At 44.6% G+C, this 19597-nt stretch overlaps 2 protein-coding genes across 2 annotated transcripts in view; one reads left to right on the top strand and one right to left on the bottom strand.

The window, feature by feature from the left end:
- The first annotated feature begins 2732 nt into the window (after positions 1-2732).
- Positions 2733-13526, top strand: LOC117040721. The gene is made up of 5 exons (XM_033138675.1): positions 2733-2899; positions 6402-6507; positions 7409-7515; positions 10186-10358; positions 13155-13526. The coding sequence occupies exons 1-5, from the start codon at positions 2791-2793 to the stop codon at positions 13431-13433; spliced, it is 774 nt and encodes a 257-aa protein (XP_032994566.1). The 5' UTR covers positions 2733-2790; the 3' UTR covers positions 13434-13526.
- Positions 13527-17189: 3663 nt separating this feature from the next.
- The window catches only part of RACGAP1 (Rac GTPase activating protein 1), a 30313-nt gene continuing 27905 nt past the window's right edge, over positions 17190-19597 (bottom strand). Inside the window, exon 17 of the mRNA XM_033138674.1 lies at positions 17190-18897. Within this exon, the coding sequence (XP_032994565.1) occupies positions 18822-18897 (76 nt within the window). The 3' untranslated portion in view covers positions 17190-18821. The remainder of the gene's footprint in view (positions 18898-19597) is intronic.

Consider the following 19597-nt stretch of genomic DNA (forward strand, 5'->3'; position numbering starts at 1 on the left):
CTGGCCCCCCTCCCCAGCCAATCATTGCATCAGATGAAGGACTGTTAAACTTGCTCCTGCTTTAAAGGAGCTTTAAAAGGCCCAAACTGCACAACCAAATTTGTCAGTCGGGCGACGGCTTCAGGTCACCAGATAATCAGCTCATCGTTCAGTTCATATGTACTGCATCACACACAGAGAGAGCCATTTCTTCCATAGAATTGTAGAGTTGGAAGAGACCCCCAAGGGTCTTCTAGTCCAACCCCCTGCAATGCAGGAATCTCAGCTAAAGAATCCATGACAGATGGCCATCCAATATGTACTTTAAAACTTAGAATCATAGAGTTGGAAGAGACCACAAGGGCCATCCAGTCCAACCCCCTGCCAAGCAGGAAACAAGGAAGAAGAGTCCACAACCTCTTGCGGAAGTCTGTTGCACCGTCGAACAGCTCTTATCGTCGGAAAGTTTTTCATGATGTTTAGTCGGAATCTGCTTTCTTGGAACTTGAAGCCATTGGTTCGAGTCCTAGCCATGTCAAATCTTAAGCTATTTTAAGATGGCCATCATATCACCCCAGTCTCCACTTTTGCAGGATAAACATACCCAGCTCTTTCAACCATTTCTCATGAGGCCTGCTTTCCGGACCCTTGATCATCTTGGTCAACCTCCTCTGCACACATTCCAGATTATTATTTTTATTATTAGCCTCCCATCTGACTGGGTTCTCCCAGCCACTCCGGGCAGCTCCTCACAAAATATTAAAAACATAGTAAAACACCAACCATTAAAAACTTTTCTGAACAGGGTTGCCTTCAGATGTCTTCTAAAAGTCAGATAGTTGTTTATTTCCTTGGCATCTGATGGGAGGACATTCCACAGGGTAGCTGCCACTGCCAAGAAGACCAGCTGCCCGATTCCCTGTAACTTCACTTCTTGCAGTGAGGGAACCACCAGAAGAGCCTCAGAGCTGGACCTCAGTGTCCAGGCTGAATGATGGGGGGTGGGGACACTCCTTCAGGTATACTGGGCCAAGTCCGTTTAGGGCTTTAAAAGTCAGCACCAACACTTTGTACTGTACTCAGAAACGTACTTAATTCCTTCTTAAACTGTTGCACCCAGAACTGGACACGGTATTCCAGGTATGGTTTGACCAAGGCTTAATAGAGTGGTACAATTATCTGACTGTCACCCGCTTGTCACATACGGTATAAAAACAGCCTTATTTGCAAAAGCCGCTAAAAGTGTTTGTGCTAGTCACATAAAAAAACTGTGCAGGAGATTCATTAATTTGATTTATAGTAAATGGTTGTTTATTTCAGGGTCTTTCTTAGTTGGATTCGCTGGTTTTATGGCTGGGTTTGAGGCAGCTTTTAGTTAAATACAAGAAATGATCGACTGGTACCATTACTTCCCTTGATCGGGGGACAATGTATTTCTGTAGATGCATCCTAGCAGTGCCATATTTTCGTATAAGTTAAACAAGCTATTGCTTAGTGCACCACTCTCTTGGGGGGGGGGGGCGCACACAAAAATTAAAGGGAAAAAAAACCTGGATGTACATTTCCAAAATATAAGATAAAAAACAAATAAAATAAAATGTATTTTAATCTTTGTTGGAAGCCGCCCAGAGTGGCTGGGGACACACAGCCGGATGGGCAGGGTACTAATAATAATAATAATAATAATAATAATAATAATAATAATAATAATAATAATGGTGACTGGGAGTGGCCGCCGGGACCACATAACACCGGTCCTGAGAGATCTGCATTGGCTCCCAGTACGTTTCCGAGCACAATTCAAAGTGTTGGTGCTGACCTTTAAAGCCCTAAACGGCCTCGGTCCTGTATACCTGAAGGAGCGTCTCCACCCCCATCATTCAGCCCGGACACTGAGATCCAGCGCCGAGGGCCTTCTGTTGGTTCCCTCACTGCGAGAAGCAAAACTACAGGGAACCAGGCAGAGGGCCTTCTCGGTAGTGGCGCCCGCCCTGTGGAACGCCCTCCCATCACAGGTCAGGGAAATAAACAACTACCTGACATTCAGAAAAAACCTGAAGGCAGCCCTTTTTAGGGAAGTTTTTAATGTTTGATATTTTTGTATTTGATTTCTGTTGGAAGCCGCCCAGAGTGGCTGGGGAAATCCAGCCAGATGGGCGGGGTACAAATAATAAATATTATTATTATTATTATTATTAATAATAATAATAATTGCTATTATTATTATTATTAAACCAACATACATCAGCAGTGTTTTGTGTTGTGTGGGATCTAGTAGGCTAGTAATGGGCCCCACCTGCTAGCCTGCTCCCTAAAATATCACTGGTTTGCTCATTTCTATATATAGGGTGTCTACATTCTGCATGTGCAAATGGCTTTAGATACCTATTAGGTCGATAAATCACCATATCATATAGCATATATTCAACACAGAAAACAGTGACAATTTGTTGTTGACAAAGGACAGCTGGACATATAAAGGGCCCCATTAGCTTCAGTAGTTTAGGGCCTCATCAAACCTAAATCCGGCCCTGGTATCGACCCACTGCCTTGATCTCCTGCAAATATTAAAAGTTACCCTAGCCACAAATGCGCCTGCATTATAAAGAGGAGGAGGAAGAGAACGCTGCCGCTAATCTTATAAAATCCTCCGGTTAAGCAATCTCAGTCGCCCACGTGCTCCGCCCCATGGGGGCGGTGCTCGATTGCCGGTTGGCTACGACGCGGAGCCGCCCTCCGGCGATTGGCTGCGTCCAGTTAGGATACTTCGGAGGGTTCTCTCGGCGCCGCGTTCCGGGACATCCGCTCGCCATGGCGCTGGTCCCTCTCGCCAGGCTGGCGTCCGTGGACCTGGCGCTCCAGTGGGGCCTGTGGGTGGCCGCGGCCGCGCTGCGCACCGAGAAGTTCTTCGACCTGGCGGGTGAGCGGGGATTTCGGGGCTCCGGGTCCGACTTGGGATGGATCACGGCGCGGGATCTGCTGGCGGACCTCGTGGGGAGCGATCTGGGCGCTGCTCGTGTTTTTCGACCTGTTGCAGCTCCCCTTTCGCTGCTCTCCCCGCCGCTCTCGCATCTGCAGGTTTCTTCTGGGAAGAAACCTTGCTTTCCAGTTCATCTAAATGCGCATTAACCTCCCTCGGGATGCGATTAATAAAATAAATGAAATAAACAAAACAGAACTGCCAGATTCCGCTCATTCCCTCGCCCCTTTCTTTTTCGGAATCAAGGCTGTGTAGCTAATAATAATTATAATTAATTTATATGCCATCCACTTGACCGGCTTCCAACAAATTAAAACACAGCAAAACACCAGTCATTAAAAACTTCCCTAAACAGGGCTGCCTTTAGATGTCTTCTAAAAGTCAGATAGTTGCTTATTTCCTTGACATCTGATGGGAGGGCGTTCCACGGGGCGGGCGCCACTACCAAGCAGGCCCGCTTGGGATGACAAGTAACACAGGCACAGTTTAAAAAAGCAAAAAGGGGGAAAGGGTGTTAATAAAGTCCACAGCCACCTTTATTCAGGCCAGCCCAAATGACACCAAATAGTTAGCAAGCTCTTCTTCCGGGCAAAAAAATATTACTTTTTCTTTACGGCCCCTTCAACTCTTCCCTGTCATCAGCACCCCCAATTTCTCAGGGCTCCCCCAAGAAGCAAAGAAGGATGCTGAGAATTGCACACACTGAGTCACATTGATTAAACCTGCGCTCCTGGCACTGTTATTTAAAGGACTCCAAGCCTGGTTAAGTCAATGAATTGCACTAGCCAAGGTTATAAAGCACCACACCCTACCGAGTGGTTTCTACACGAACCAAGCCTTCGCTGACTGATCAAAATAAGTAGGGCTGCTGGGAGGGATCATATTGTCTCATCAGCCAAGGGGGAATTTAATCCCCTTTGTCCCTGCTGCCTTTTGGCTTTTAGAGCGTATCATATATAGGGCAGCATGCTAGAAGCTGATGCAGAAGGGAGCAGCGCCAGATTTAGGGTGAAAACAAAATAAAAAAAATCCTTCCAGTAGCATCTTAGAGACCGACTATCGTATTTTCCGGCGTATAAGACTGGGCGTATAAGACGACCCCCAACTTTTCCAGTTAAAATATAGAGTTTGAGATATACTCAACCACAGATTCTCCACCTGGCGTATAAGACGACCCCCGACTTTTGAGAAGATTTTCCTCGATTAAAAGGTAGTCTTATACTCCAGAATATACAGTAAGTTTGTTCTTGGTATGAGCTTTCGTGTGCATGCACACTTCTTCAGATACACCAAAACAGAAGTCGCCAGACCCTTATATATAGTGAGAGAGTGGGGAGGGGTATTACTCAGAAGTATGGTGGGAATGGGTGATCGGCTGATAGGTGTGGAAAACCTGTTGACGACTGCAGTTGGTCTTGCAGGAAAAGGCAAGGGGTGAGATGGCTAAATATAGTGTTGTCCTTTATAATGAGATAAGAATCCAGTGTCTTTGTTCAGACCAGGTCTCTCCATGGTTTTAAGTTTGGTAATTAGTTGCAATCCAGCAACTTCTCTTTCCAGTCTAATTTTGAAATTCCTTTGTAGTAAGACAGCTACTTTGAGAGCTGACGGGGTGAATAATAACAATACTCGTATTTATACGAATACCTACTCAAAGTTAGACCCCGGTCAGACAGGCAGTTAAGTTGCCACAACTGTGACGTAGTGCGTTGAGAGCATGCACTTCTAGCAAGAGGGCGCCAAATAAATATTTACAGTGCCAAATTTTGTCCTCACTCATATTACCAATGTCCGCCCCTGAAGGGAGACCTCCAATAACTGGGGTAAACGTCACAGAGGCGAAGTTGGTACAGTGACAAGTTGCATTGCAAGGGGGCTGGACTAGATGACTCTTGATGCCCCTTCCAACTCTATGATTCTAAGTTTCCCCATTCTAGCTTTGACTTTAAAAGGTATGAGGAGGTGTCCTTAGAGCCGGCACCGGAAACGTATTGCCCTCCTCAAGCTGCCGAATTACAGCCCCATCATGCTTGATTGCTGGAGAGCCAGTGTGGTGTAGTGGTTAAGAGTGGTAGACTCGTAATCTGGTGAACCAGGTTCGCATCTCCGCTCCTCCACATGCAGCTGCTGGGTGACCTTGGGCTAGTCACATTTCTTTGAAGTCTCTCAGCCTCACTCACCTCATAGAGTGTTTGTTGTGGGGGAGGAAGGGAAAGGAGAATGTTAGCCGCTTTGAGACTCCTTCGGGTAGTGATAAAGCGGGATATCAAATCCAAACTCTTCTTCTTCTTCTTCTTCTTCTTCTTCTTCTTCTTCTTCTTCTTCTTCTTCTTCTTCTTCTGGCCCTGCTTGCTAGGGCTGGTGGGAATTTTAGCTGACTTAGAGCCATTGTATGGGGGCGAATATTGCCTAATCTGTATGGTATACCACTTGCACACAAATAGCTAGCTTCCCAACCGCCCCGTAGAGCAATTGGCGATGCCCCCTAGGACTGGAAAGCTTTTAGCTCACAAACGCAGTGTGTTCAGCTCTGTCAGAGGCCTATTGTAACTGAGGCCAGATCATAGTATTGTAGGGTGGTGGGAAGTCTGTGCAGCCCTCTCCTTAGAAATACCGAGAACCTCTGTACCCAAACACTTAAATTATGTTCATTTCTGATTATTATTTTCATCATAATCAGCTGTTCGGTGGGGGCAGGCCAGAATGTAAGTGGTAGCATTCAGATTCCAAAATGAGAGAGCACTGCCATGTTTCTAAGACATCAAGCAAGTGTGCTAGAGATCAAGTAGAAGCTGCAAATATATATATATCTGTAATATAGCTATTAGATGTAGTGGAATATGAAACAGTAGTATTCAGTCACCGCTACTTGGGTGGAGAGAATATAGCATCCTCTTACTCGTGGGTAGGCAAACTAAGGCCTGGGGGCTGGATCCGGCCCAATCAACTTCTAAATCTGGTCCGGGAATCAGCGTGTTTTTACATGAGTAGAATGTGTCCTTTTATTTAAAATGCATCTCTGGGTTATTTGTGGGGCATAGGAATTAATTCCCCTCCCCCCAAAAAATATAGTCCGGCCCCCCATAAGGTCTCAGGGACAGTGGACTGGCCCTCTGCTGAAAACGTTTGCTGACCCCTGCTCTTACTAAAGGAGTTTATTAATGTTTCCCCGCTACAGGCCTTGAGGATAGCTCAGTACAAGGATGGAGAATTGTTAGAGCATGAGACTGTTAATCTCAGGGTTGTGGGTTCGAGTCCCATGTCAGGTGAAATCTCCCTGCATTGCAGCAGGTTGAACCAGGCCCTCATGGTCCCTTCCAACTCTACAATTCTGTGATTCTCTGAAATGCAAGGCCCGTATCACACCAGGGAAGCATTCAAGAGCCCCTGTGATGACTTTTTCCCGTTTTAGCTTCTGATGTTGCTCTTTCTGCCTCTCTAGGAAGCGGGACATTCATCTTGTTGGCGCACCTGAGCCTCAGATGGGGCAACACACAGCATCTTCGGCAGCAGGTCCAGACAGGGCTGGTGACTATTTGGGGCCTCAGGTGAGTTTCCAATGAGCTGTGCGTTTGTTTCAGAGGCAGCCATGAGTTTGAGCCGATTCCACGATGCATCACCTCGACTCGTGTGCCTGCAGCCAGGAGAGCCTGATGGAATTGCCAATGAATGCTGTTCTGGGGTTAACAGTGTTGATGGAACTGAATGTAAAAATCAAAGCACTGCATTTTTTTTTAAAAAAAAGGCTTTTAAAATCCAGTCACTTCTTACCGATTGATTTCCTCTTCAGCCTATGGCTACAGCTCCTGCTATGATCCCACACAGTGGTGGGCTGCATTTATGCTGTGATTTTGCACAAGCACAGAAATACAAGTAGGGGGTTGGACTTCATGAGAATCTTAGCCATCATAGCACATGATAGAACGTTGCTTTTTTAAAAAATCACAAAGAAGAAACAAATTTCTAGCCCTTATAGTTGTCAAGATACGTTTGACAGTGCGTGGACAATGCCTGTTTAAAATCAGAGTTGTTGTTTGGTACAATTTTCAGTGGCGGTGGCAGGGCTCCAGTTTTCTTCAAAGGTTCTTATCCCTCCCAGAAGCAACATATTATCTGTAACAGTAAAAACGCTGAATAAATTACACACAATCGGATGGATTTGCTTAGTTTGTTCAGGTCGCATTCTCTGGTACAGGATTTTTTTATTTTTAAATGCATTGCACACAGCTTTCCCCACGACTTATTTCCATGCCAGGAATGGCTTTTTCCTCCTATATTTGTGTTTTATAAGGCTGCTGTTGAAACACAAGACCAGGGTCACCTAAAATGTGGCAGTTGCGAAGCTGCAGGCACGGTCAGCTGTTATTCGAGGCCTGGGAAGGCTCTGGTTGCTTCTGCGTAATGATGAACTCCATTTCCAATATGTTCTATTATCTCTGCTGTTCTCAGGTTGGGGCTCTTCCTCTTCCTACGGATCCTGAAGGAGGGGCATGACAGGCGATTCAACGGCGTCAGAGAAAACTCAGGCACTTTCCTCCTATACTGGACAATGCAAGGTGAAGGTGTAGATAGTTTGGAACTGAAACCTATATCCCAGTGGTGGCGAACCTTTTAGAGACCGAGTGCCCAAACTGTAAACCAAAACCCACTTATTTATCACAAAGTGCCCAAACTTGTTGAGCTTTTTTTGGGGAGCTGCCAACCAAAGTTTTGGAGCTTTTTTGGGGGGGGGGGTCGCACAAAAGTTGCTTTGCTTTTTTGGGAGGGCACTCCAAAGCTGCTGAGCTTTTTTGGGGGGGGGGGGAGAACAGAAATAAATGACAAATAATACCTTCGCTGGAATTAACATGCAGCGCCGACATCATCGTCTGCCAAAGCGCCAAAAGAACACACACACACAGCACAATAAGGGTTAAAAAAAGAACGCTGTTATGCCCAATCAGAAACAACTACTGACGCAGCAAATTGAAAAACAGATCAATCGCTGAACACAATCTCCAGCGACTAGCAAAAAAAAAGTTCAAGGTTTCAACAGCGGACGCAAGCCTGGGGAAAAAACAACAACAACAGCACGGATGGGCCGATGGTGCGCGTGCCAGCAGTGAGGGCTCTGCGTGCCAAATCTGGCACGCGTGCCATAGGTTCGCCACCACTGCTGTATCCCCGCACCAGTGAAATTTGGCCAGAAGCATTGAACAAGTTAACTTACGCATCCTTAGTGTACCATGTGATTTCTTTCTGGGCTCAAGGAGCTGGTTCTACTAACCTTGAAAGCCCTAATGAGTACTGCAATGCGCTCTACGAGGGGCTACCTTTGAAGGTGAGTCGGAAACTACAACTAATCCAGAATGCGGCTGTTAGACTGGTGACTGGGAGCGACTGCCGGGACCATATAACACCGGTCTACTTTGGGTCCCAGAACGTTTCTGAGCACAATTCAAAGAGTTGGTGCTGTCTTTTAAAGCCTTAAACAGCCCTGGCCCTGTATACCTGAGGGAGCGTCTCCATCTTTCAGCCCGGACACAGATCTAGCTCTGAAGGCCTTTTGGCTTTTAACTTCATTGCGAGAAGTGAGGTTACAGGGAACCAGGCAGAGGGCCTTCTCAGTAGTGGCGCCTGCCCTGTGGAACGCCCTGCCATCAGATGTCAAGGAAATAAACAACGATCTGACTTTTAGAAGTCATCTGAAGGCAGCCCTGTACAGTGATACCTTGCGTTACATACGCTTCAGGTTACCGTATTTTCCGGCGCATAAGACGACTGGGCGTATAAGACGATCCCCAACTTTTCCAGTTAAAATACAGAGTTTGAGATATACTCGACCGCAGATTCTCCACCCGGCGTATAAGACGACCCCCGACTTTTGAGAAGATTTTCCTGGATCAAAAAGTAGTCTTAAACGCCAGAATATATAGGACATATGCTTCAGGTTACTCTGCTAACCCAGAAATAACACTTCAGGTTAAGAACTTTGCTTCAGGATGAGAACAGAAATTGCACGGCGGTGGCAGCAGGAGGCCCCATTAGCTAAAGTGGTGCTTCAGGTTAAGAACAGTTTCAGGTTAAGAACGGACCTCCGGAACGAATTAAGTACGTAACCAGAGGTACCACTGTATAGGGAAGTTTTTAATGCTTGACGTTTTACTGTGCTTAATATCTTTAATTCATTGGAAGCCACTCAGAGTGGCTAGGGCAACCCAGTCAGATGGATGGCATGTCAATAAATTATTATTATTATTATTATTATTATTATTATTATTATTATTATTAATGGCTTAGGTCCAGTAACCCTTGTTAGGAGCTGCTTGCTGTAATATGGACCTTCCTGGGAATTCAGATCAAATTCCGAGGCCACCTCAGGATAGCCCCTGGGTGAATGCAAGATGTTTTTTTGTTTGGAATGCTCTTCTCATCAAGATCCATCAGTCTCCCTCTGTGCCTTTTCCTTAAGCAGTGGAAGTCACTATTGCTTTGATGGGCTTTTAATGTACAATGTCTTTTCATTCCCCTGCTGCTGGCTTTTCAGTGCTTCACATCTTTTAGCTTCACCCTAGTTCTTTCTCTTAGCGGTGCTTGTCTTTAACAATCAGAAGCTAGAACTGAGCAGGACTTGCATCAATCAATGGGTCTAGTGCGCCTTAATATTCTGGGGAGCACCTTCCACTTGGTTAGCAGGAGAGGGGTGGGGTGGGGTGGGGAACCTGTGCCCAAGCAGTCGCATTTATTCAGATCGCAGAATTTAGCTTACAGAACATATCAAAAGACATAGGATGCACTTGAACATACACAAACCAGGCCTTTGCTAATGGGACTTTGGACTTTAAGGTGGAATGTGATGACATTTTAAGAGGAAGAAAAGATTATACATTTTTAGGTGCCAGGCAAAAACGTTCCTTTTTAACCAGGCCTTTGGTTGATTTGATTGACATCCTTTGCCCTTTTAAAATGTGGGGGTTTTGGGGGGGGGGGTTATTGGGTTGTTGTTTTTATTTTGAGTATATATTTTGTGGTTTTATATTTTGATTTTGTTTTTTGAACTGCCCTGAGAACTCCGGGTATAGGATGGTATTTACATGTAAATTCAATAAATAATAATATTTCTGGGCGCAGCTGCTAAGTTACAGGCTTACAGCACAATTCTATTCAGGAGTAAGATGGAACTTGCCTGTCCTGCTGTTTTTGCAAATGTATGCAGCCTAATCTATTCTGGCTTCATGTTTTGACAGGTATATGGGTGTTTGTAACATTGCTTCCCACTCTGTTGCTGAACCTGGAGAAACACCAGAAGCCTCTTGGATTCTGGGACTATTTTGGATGGAGCATTTGGGCCGTGGGGTTTGTTACAGAGGCCATAGCTGACCAACAGAAGTGGCATTTCAGAAGCAACCCTGATAACGCTGTGAGTAATGGCTGTGAGGTTCTCTACTACATTATACTTGGCTTTAGGGAGCCCTTGACTTTTTTTTATAAAAAAGACAATGCTGGTAGTCATACCTCATGTTGCATACGCTCCGTGTTGCATACATTCGAGATACGCACTCCCACACCCCAGAAGTGTTTTCCGGAGCACCCGTGACCACCGGATGTGCAGAATGCTTCTGCGCACTTCGTGCATGCACAGAAGCGCTCAAATTGCACGACTTCCAGGTTTTTTAGGGTTTTTTATGTGCGTTCAAGTTGCGTGTGTAACCCGGGGTTCCACTGTATAAGGTATTTGTGAGCAAATGCCACCCCACCCCAGTGGGGATGCGGGTGGCGCTGTGGGTTAAACCACAGAGCCTAGGGCTTGCTGATCAGAAGGTCGGTGGTTCAAATCCCCACGATGAGGTGAGCTCCCATTGCTTGGTCCCAGCTCCTGCCCACCTAGCAGTTCGAAAGCACGTCAAAAGTGCAAGTAGATAAATAGGTACCACTCTGGCGGGAAGGTAAACGCCGTTTCCGTGCGCTGCTCTGGTTCGCCAGAAGCGGCTTTGTCATGCTGGCCACATGACCCGGAAGCAGAGTATTGTCATTAATCTGCTTAGCTGAGTGGATTGTAACACTTACCCCATAATGGCTACAGGTAGGTAGCCGTGTTGGTCTGCCATAGTCAAAACAAAACAAAATAAAAAATTCCTTCCAGTAGCACCTTAGAGACCAACTAAGTTTGTTCTTGGTATGAGCTTTCGTGTGCATGTATCTGAAGAAGTGTGCATGCACACAAAAGCTCATACCAAGAACAAACTTAGTTGGTCTCTAAGGTGCTACTGGAAGGAACCCATAATGGCTATTACTCTCCTAAGGTGGTAGCCCCACTCATGAGGGATCGTAGGTAAGACATGGGTGGAAAATCCAACAGAATGGTTGGGGTAGGTTCCATAGGGAGAGATGCAACGTTACACGGGATCTCTGCTCACAGGCAGGAGGAGTTTGTACACTAGGACCAGACCATATCATTACTGAGGAGACATGTTTAGTCGTTCTCTGAAGACTATCCCTGTCTGCGGATCTGGTCCTGACCAGGATACAGGTGTCAACAACGGTGCCCCACATGACCTTAAGGTGCTGTTGTGCAATGCCAGCTCAATGATTCGCAAGACCTCTGCCATCCAAGACTTGATTGTGGATGGAGGAATTGACCTCACATGCATAACAGAGACTAGATGTAAAACTTAACTGGTGATGTAACATGATTTGCTAGTTTACCTAGATGTTACATGGTTTTATTAGTTTGAAGCACTTAAACTGATCAAAAGCTAGCTTTTCTGGTAAAGCAAGAATCAAAGACATAGACCAAACAAGAGGGAAATAAATCTAAAGGTAGACATGGTTCCAACTTCTTTACTGTTCTTACAGTAATAATAGCTTGCAGAGCCACCCAATTAAAGCTTGGGCTAAGAGACAACATACTTGTATCTCTATACTGAAATACCTTTTCCTTAATGTATGATGTCTAAGAGTCCAATTAGGAAAAGCTATGTTCTCACAAAAAAGGACACTTCATTAGGCAGAATCTTGCTTTGGAAATCTTAATCAAGCATAGGGAGATTGGCGCTTAGTGATAACAGCAATCCTGCTAATAGGGATGCTAGCTTTGGAACTGGCAGTGCATATTAGTTGCTGAAGGTAGCTGGGCAGGAAAAGAGATCCTGCTTAGTATGTGGGTATTCACTGGTATTGATTTGGATAAGCCAACTGAATTCTGCACATACATTCAACTACAGTGGTACCTCTGGTTAAGATCTTAATTCGTTCTGGAGGTTCGTTCTTAACCTGAGGTACCACTTTAGTTAATGGGGCCTCCCGTTGCCACCACCGCGCGATTTCTGTTCTCATCCTGAAGCAAAGTTCTTCTTAATAGAGGTACTATTTCTGGGTTAGCGGAGTCTGTAACCTGAAGCGTCTGTAACCTGAGGTACCACTGTAGTGAATTTCTTTTGTAATTGGAACCAGCTATGTAATTACGCTGCACAATAAAACTTACACTTTGTCACGGCTAAAAAGTAGCCGATTTCTTTAATACAAAAGGAACTGAGTCAGCGGCCTACAATGAATCGACAAAGCCTGCATGACTCATGCAACCTTTCACCTATATATGTCTGTATACGGGTGATACTCGAAAAATTAGAATATCGTGGAAAGGTTCATTTCTTTCAGTAATTCAACTTAAAAGGTGAAACTAATGTATGAGATACTCATGACATGCAAAGCGAGATATGTCAAGCCTTTATTTGTTAGAATTGTGATGATTATGGCGTACAGCTGATGAGAACCCCAAATTAACAATCTCAACTTTGGGGTTTTCATCAGCTGTGCGCCATAATCTTCACAATTATAACAAGCAAAGGCTTGACATATCTCGCTTTGCATGTCATGAGTCTATCTCATATATTAAACTCCAGTAGCTAATGAAATCAATTGCTTACATAAATGGACTTTTCCACAATATTCTAATTTTTCGAGTTTCACCTGTATATAGAGTGGTCATTGATTGTGTGTGGTGTGGGTTAGTTGGTTAGTGAAAGCTGGTAGTGTTGATGTGTGTAAAAGCTGTTGGTCGTGGTTAGAGAAGACTATTTTTAAGAATAAAAGCAGCATTCTGCAAAGTACTCTTTCTCAAGGACTCTTTGTGCCGAATGGGTCTGAGGACCAGGCAAAGATCAGAACCTTTTCCTTTTCAAACACTGATACACTTTTTATTTTAAAATCTCCCTAGGGGAAGTTTATCCAGAGCGGCCTATGGGCTTACAGTCGTCACCCCAACTACCTGGGCGAGATCTTGCTGTGGACAGGACTCTTTGTGTCAGCCACCCCAGTACTATGTGGCTGGCAATACTTCAGCGTCACCTCGCCGCTGCTGGTGTGGTTCTTGCTCAGTTTTATCAGTGGCGTTCCAATCCTCGAAAAAGCAGCCATGAAGAGATGGGGGAAAGAGGCCGCCTTTCAGGCTTACTTGCAGAAGACTCCCGTGCTGTGGCCTATCAGCTTGAAGTGATCAGAGAAATGCCAGCCACCTCTTTGGGACATTGAACACAAAACAGCTGTAGCACGGAGACCATTTTAAATTGTACACAGCCGTGGCACTTGTGTTTAGCTCCCAGGCTGTTCTTTTGCAATGGCTTAAACCAGGTATTTTCAACCTTTCCGAGTCCACGGCTCCCTCGAGATTCTTTTTAAGGCTCCCCTGTGGGGAAACGTGCTCCGAGCTGCAGGAGCCCAGTTGTGTCACCCCTTGCCTGCAGAGCTGGCAGCCCCTCACCCCTTTTCAAACACACTCCCTTCTGGAGTGTTCCCTCAGCCGCTCCTGGTCTCTGAGCTGCCCCCCGTCCCAGAAATGTTCCTCCTCATGCCCAGGGGCCTGGGAAGAGGATGCTCCCAGCCTTAGCAGCCCAAGAGACTGGCCAAAGGTGAACATGAAGCCGACAACTTAACACACCTTGAGAGGCACCTGTGGGCACTACCAGGCCTGCACAGAGGAAAGGCTCCCCTTTGGCGCTGGGCACTCAGCTCCCAGAAAGACCAGTGTGGCATCTGTATGGCTGGGCTCCATAACCCACTTGCTTGCTTACTTCGAGGCCACCTCAGCTCCTGGCAACCAGCACCCCCTGACCAGCCCCAAAGGTACAATTTGCATGGGGAGCTTGTAGCCACGACCGCTGCAACAAGCAGCTGCGCAAGCCTTTGGGAGGCAGAGACGCAAGAGGGCATCAGAGGAGGGAGGGATGGAAAGAGGGACAGAGGCCCATGGTGCCCGACAATCATTCTAGACACCCCAGGATGCCACGGCACACTGGTTGAAAACCACTGGCTTAACCAAAGCCTGTGTTTTATGTGGTAAAAGCTCCACAACTTGTGCTGTAAGGTGGTATACGCAAATCGCTTGTCATGCAGAGGCAGCCACTGACCTGGGTGGCTTAACATCTGGCCTTCCAGATGTTGGAGTCCCAGTTCCCACCAGCATGGTCTGTAGTTGGGGATGATGGGAACTGTAATCCAATAATTTGAGGGCTCAAATTGCTAAGGGGGCCACTGTTAACGCTACCCCTTGGAGCAGTTACTTCATATGCGCCCTTCCTCAGGGAACAAGTGCCAGTGTTTCAGCACGCAGAGTAGTCGGTTAGTTATCGTTACATCAGTAGCATTTCCCTTGTTGCCCCGGAACAGAAATGTCTGGCGTGAAACACTTAATCTGAGATTAGAAGGCAGTGCTGGTCTTTTAGCTTCAATTACATAAAGTAGCTGGAAGGCTTTGCTCTCTTCTTGGTAAGTGGGTGCCCCTTGCCTAGCTGCCTGAGGCGTTAATCCCAATAATCCAGTGTACGGAGAAAAGAGATCATAGCTAGTAAGTTCACCTTTTGTAGAAGGAAGTATGAATATAACCTGCCAAAGCTGGGTTAGCAGCAGATAACACACCAGCTATGGCAGAGCCATTCTGCCCGTGTCCCAACTTTGTAGAAAAGTCAACATTCCCTTTTGTATTTTTATGTAAAGCCACCCTTATAAAACCTCCGGCTTTGATAAAGCTGTACTGCAGGTAATTAGAGTTTGTTCCAGCAACTATAGAGTATTAGGTATTGCCCTCTACCCCTTGAAATCTGTATTCTGACAGGCAGGGCATGCTTTTAGATAGAAATTCTTTTGCAGCAGTCTCTTCAGACTGTAAATTTTGAGTAAAGACTTGTTGCTTCTCACTCAGCCTTGCTACATTTTAGTATACAGTCCTTGCTATATTATTATTATGATTTATATACTGCCCTATACCTGGAGGTCTCGAGGCAGTTCAAAATGAAAATCAAAATATAAAACCACAAAATATATGAAATAAAAACAACAACCCAGTACTCCCCCCCCCCATTTTAAAAGGGCTCTAGGTAAAGGTAAAGGTACCCCTGACCATTAGGTCTAGTCGCAGACAACTCTGGGGTTCCGCACTCATCTTGCTCTATAGGCCGAGGGAGTCGGCGTTTGTCCGCAGACAGCTTCTGGGTCATGTGGCCAGCATGACTAAGCCGCTTCTGGCGAACCAGAGCAGCACACGGAAATGCCATTTACCTTCCCGCCAGAGTTGTACCTATTTATCTACTTGCACTTTGACGTGCTTTTGAACTGCTAGGTGGGCAGGAGCAGGGACTGAGCAACAGGAGCTCACCCCGTCGCGGGGATTCGAACTGCTGACCTTCTGATCGGCAAGCCCTAGGCTCAGTGGTTTAGACCACAGTGCCACCCACGTCCCCAAAGGGCTCTAAACTAGTGCAATTAACTGAAGAGGGTAAAATATTGTCGGAGGAAGGATTGGAAGAAACTGGATTTGTTTTCATTGCTGCTGGGTTTTGGTTCTGTTTAACATTCTTCCCTAAATATGCTATCTGCTCTTACTGCACACAAGGTGGCACTAGAAAGCAGGACCGCCAGCAATAAAAATTTAGACCAGACCAAATTTCTATTGAGTCTAGCATCAAGTCTCCAACCATAGCCTGTGAAATTCAAGCAGTGACATAAGCATGGGCAGTTTATTTCCTCTGATCAGGACTGAATTTATCAATAGGAACTTATAGCACTTGGTAATTCTTCCCTTCATAAACCTATTTTTAAAATGTTACTGTCTATCTCCATATTTTGTGGCAATAAATTTCATAAGCTACATCTAAGAAGTAAACTATGATTGACCCGAAACTGTAATTCAAGCCCATTTGAAGTGCCAGAAGTTCTTATTTAACATATACCTCTTTGCTGTCTCTTCTATCCTGTTTGTACTCAAGAAATCTGAGCTTTGTTGCAAAAGTGCCTTGAACCCCGTCATTTTAGTTGCACTTTTCTACCGCCCAGGATACAGTGTTTGTGTGGGAGATGAATATTCCTAGTTATTTTTAACTGTGGTTGCAACATACTATTTCTTTACTTTTTTCTATCACCTTTCCCCTGCTACAGCATACAGTGGTGCCCCGCTAGACGAAAATAATTCGTTCTACGAGTGTCTTCGTAGAGCGAATTTTTTGTCTAGCGAAGCGGCAATGCTGCGTGGAGGTTTTCACGCCAAAAAAAAAAATTGTCTTGCGAGGCAGCCCCATTGACTTTTTCATCTTGCGGGGCAGCCTTCCGCTAGCGAATGCCGTTCGTCTAGCGAGTTTTTCGTCTAGCAGGGTACCACTGTAGTTGTTTTCTACCGTTAACCTCAAAATAACTATAACTACCAAGGAGAATGCATTTGTATGAGAAGTTCAAGGTTTCTGGCTATACACGCATTACTTTGCACTTCTACTGAATGTGATCTCTCCTTCTGTTGCCCTTGTGCCTAGTTTCAAGGGATCAATTTTGGTGATTCTTTAGTCTAATTTGGAGTTAACCTACAAACCTGGATCTCTCACCCACCCAAACTCTAGGCAATATTTGAGCAAATTAGTAAATGTCCAACAGCATATCCTATGGGGACTATTCCCCCCCCCTTTTATTGCAAAAACAGGCCATTTATTTCTGCCAGCTTCCTGTTGATCCTTGTTCTTTGGTTTAAATGTTGAGGGCTTAAAAATGCGTTCCACTTCCATTAACATTCTGAGCAACAGAACACAGAGCAGATATCCATCTGTTATAGGAAGCAGAGAACACTATAAGTAAAGATTGGGGAATGTAGCTTATAAGTTAACCTTAGTTCAACATGTCATTCCAGAAACAGAGCAAGATGATCTAGGAGTTTTAATATTTCTAGTTATTGAGAGGGTTCCACATAACAAAAAAATAACTGCATTAACTCAAGTGACTTGTCTACAGTTGTTTTAATGATAAAGGACAGTTTGCACTGAACAGCAACAAACATAGGCTGGAAAAATGTGGTTTTCCTAATCAAGCCTTTTTCAATGAGATACAAGAATTGCAGGTGTTCTTTCCATTTATTCCCATCTTCCAGTGCTCTGAACATGGTACGATGACAATGGCCATCGAGAATCAATAGGTTGGTTGACATAATGCTAAACCATGGTTTAGTTTAGTGCTTATGTCATAAAGCCAGAAGGACTTTGATGGTGTTTACATTCTCTTTTAAAGAATCATGGCTTGTTACATACAAGCCAGAAATTGTGGTTTAAAACAAACTGGTTAGTTAAACAAGCCAGCTTCAAAACCCATGGCTTGAAGTTTATTTGTTTAGAAACAGAACAGAATTTATTACCTGCTACAATCATATGCAACAAGCCATGATTCTGGAAAATGAAAGTAAATGCTAGCAAAGTCTTTGTCCTGCCCACCCAGGAGGAGGAGCACAGGAGCCCCCAGTTTTTCTGGGGCGCTTTGCTAGTGCTAAACCATGGTTAAAATGTTATGTGCAAACAGGAAAGTTCAAAACTATTAATCTGATGGGCTGGCAACACTGCTGCATTTGGGGGCGACACTGAGCATTGCAAACATTAACCTGAAAATTGACACACTTTATGGAAATACAATTCAATAAACCGCAAAACAATATGGGTCGTGTTAAAATACAATTTAACTTTTTTTGATGGGCCACAACACAAAATAAGATACTCTTGCAAAATCAGTGATGTGTTTACAAGTATTGGTAAAACAAACCTTTGTGGGAAGGACTAAATTGGTTGAGTCTTCCATTGCATCTCACAAACAAACAACACATTCATCTTCTATCCATTAAATACCCTGCTAAAAGCCCAGGATTTTACAAAAAATAAATACAAGGGTAAAACCAGACTGCTATGGCTACAACATGACCAAAACGTTTCCACACTTAACACATGCTTTTACCAGCAATCTAGGCAGTTAAAATAATCCAAGCCAGGTTTCTGAAAGGTTGCAGGTGAAGATTAAGATGCTTGATTAAGATCCTGATGTTTACTCTGTGCCCTCCTTTGGTGCACAAGGCAGAACCTCAAGTATGCACTATGGAACACTGGGTTTTTTCCATTTTTCACATGACTTCTGAGTTTACTCACTTAAAAGTCATTGGTTTCAATAAAGAGAGACTAACCGGGAAAGTTCGTATGAACAACACTCATTCCCCCAAGGATTACAGCTGTTCTTTGAAACAAGGAAGATTACTGCTGGTGCAAAAAATATATCATTTCCAACCACAATGCACAACTGAAACAATAATGGGGTGCTTTGAACAGGTGGAGATAAATGTCCGAGCTACAGAAAACATTTAAAAAAGAACTTTTTGCAGTTTCCCTATTTATATAGGGGTTTGCTAGTTATTTCTCATAAATGTAATATGGCAATAGATACTATACACTGCAGAATAAAAAAGTCTCTAACTGAAAATGGTATACAGTTGATCCTAGTACGCAATGTTGTTGGGAACAAGCGAAGGAACAATTTCGGTTTTATTGCAGCTGTTCATAATCGGACCGCAGGATGATATTCAGTATAGAACCATGCTTCATTTCAGCATTGGAGAGGCAAAAAAGTTACCCTGGCGTCCAATGCTTGTTGCAGATTTGCTTTTGCTTGCAAATCTAGGGGGAAAGAAAGGGAAAGACTCAGCATGAAATGGTTTTCAGTGTCCTAGCATTTGCTTTGGTGGATGAGCATGTTTGAGTGAACAATGACTATTTCTGCACCCACATTTTCACTTTTCTTGAGCACTTAATAACTCATATGCCATTAATGCTGAAAATGCCCAATGGAAATTCCACAGATTTTCAAAGTACTTGAGCAGATACAGCCCAAGACAAGATTAGTACAAGTAAAAATCTTCTTTACATATATTGCCTTCTCACACCAACCCCACCCAATTGATGTTGCCAACATTTTGGGGGGTATGCAGCTGTCTCCAGGAGTCATGATTACCGTATTTTTCGTTCCCTAAGACGCACCTAGTTTTTAGAGGAGGAAAGGGGGGAAAGCCCTGTTTTTTTGAGGATCAGCTGAAAGTGGTGCAGCTTTTTTTGCAAAAGGAAAAGCCCTGCTTTTTTGAGGATCAGCTGAAAGTGGTGCAGCTTTTTTTGCAAAGGGAAAAGCCCTGCTTTTTTGAGGATCAGCTGAAAGTGGTGCAGCTTCTTTTTCAAAGAGGAAAAGCCCGTTTTTATGGGGTTCAACTCACAGTTCTGCAGCTTCTAGTCCTACAGCCATTTCTACAGTTTCCAGACAGATAATCGAATCAGCCAGTCACATGGTGCTAGGGAAACAAACAGCCTCCCTCTGCATTCAACAATG

The sequence above is a fragment of the Lacerta agilis genome, chromosome 2 (assembly GCF_009819535.1).
Source record: "Lacerta agilis isolate rLacAgi1 chromosome 2, rLacAgi1.pri, whole genome shotgun sequence".
Lineage (NCBI taxonomy): Eukaryota > Metazoa > Chordata > Lepidosauria > Squamata > Lacertidae > Lacerta > Lacerta agilis.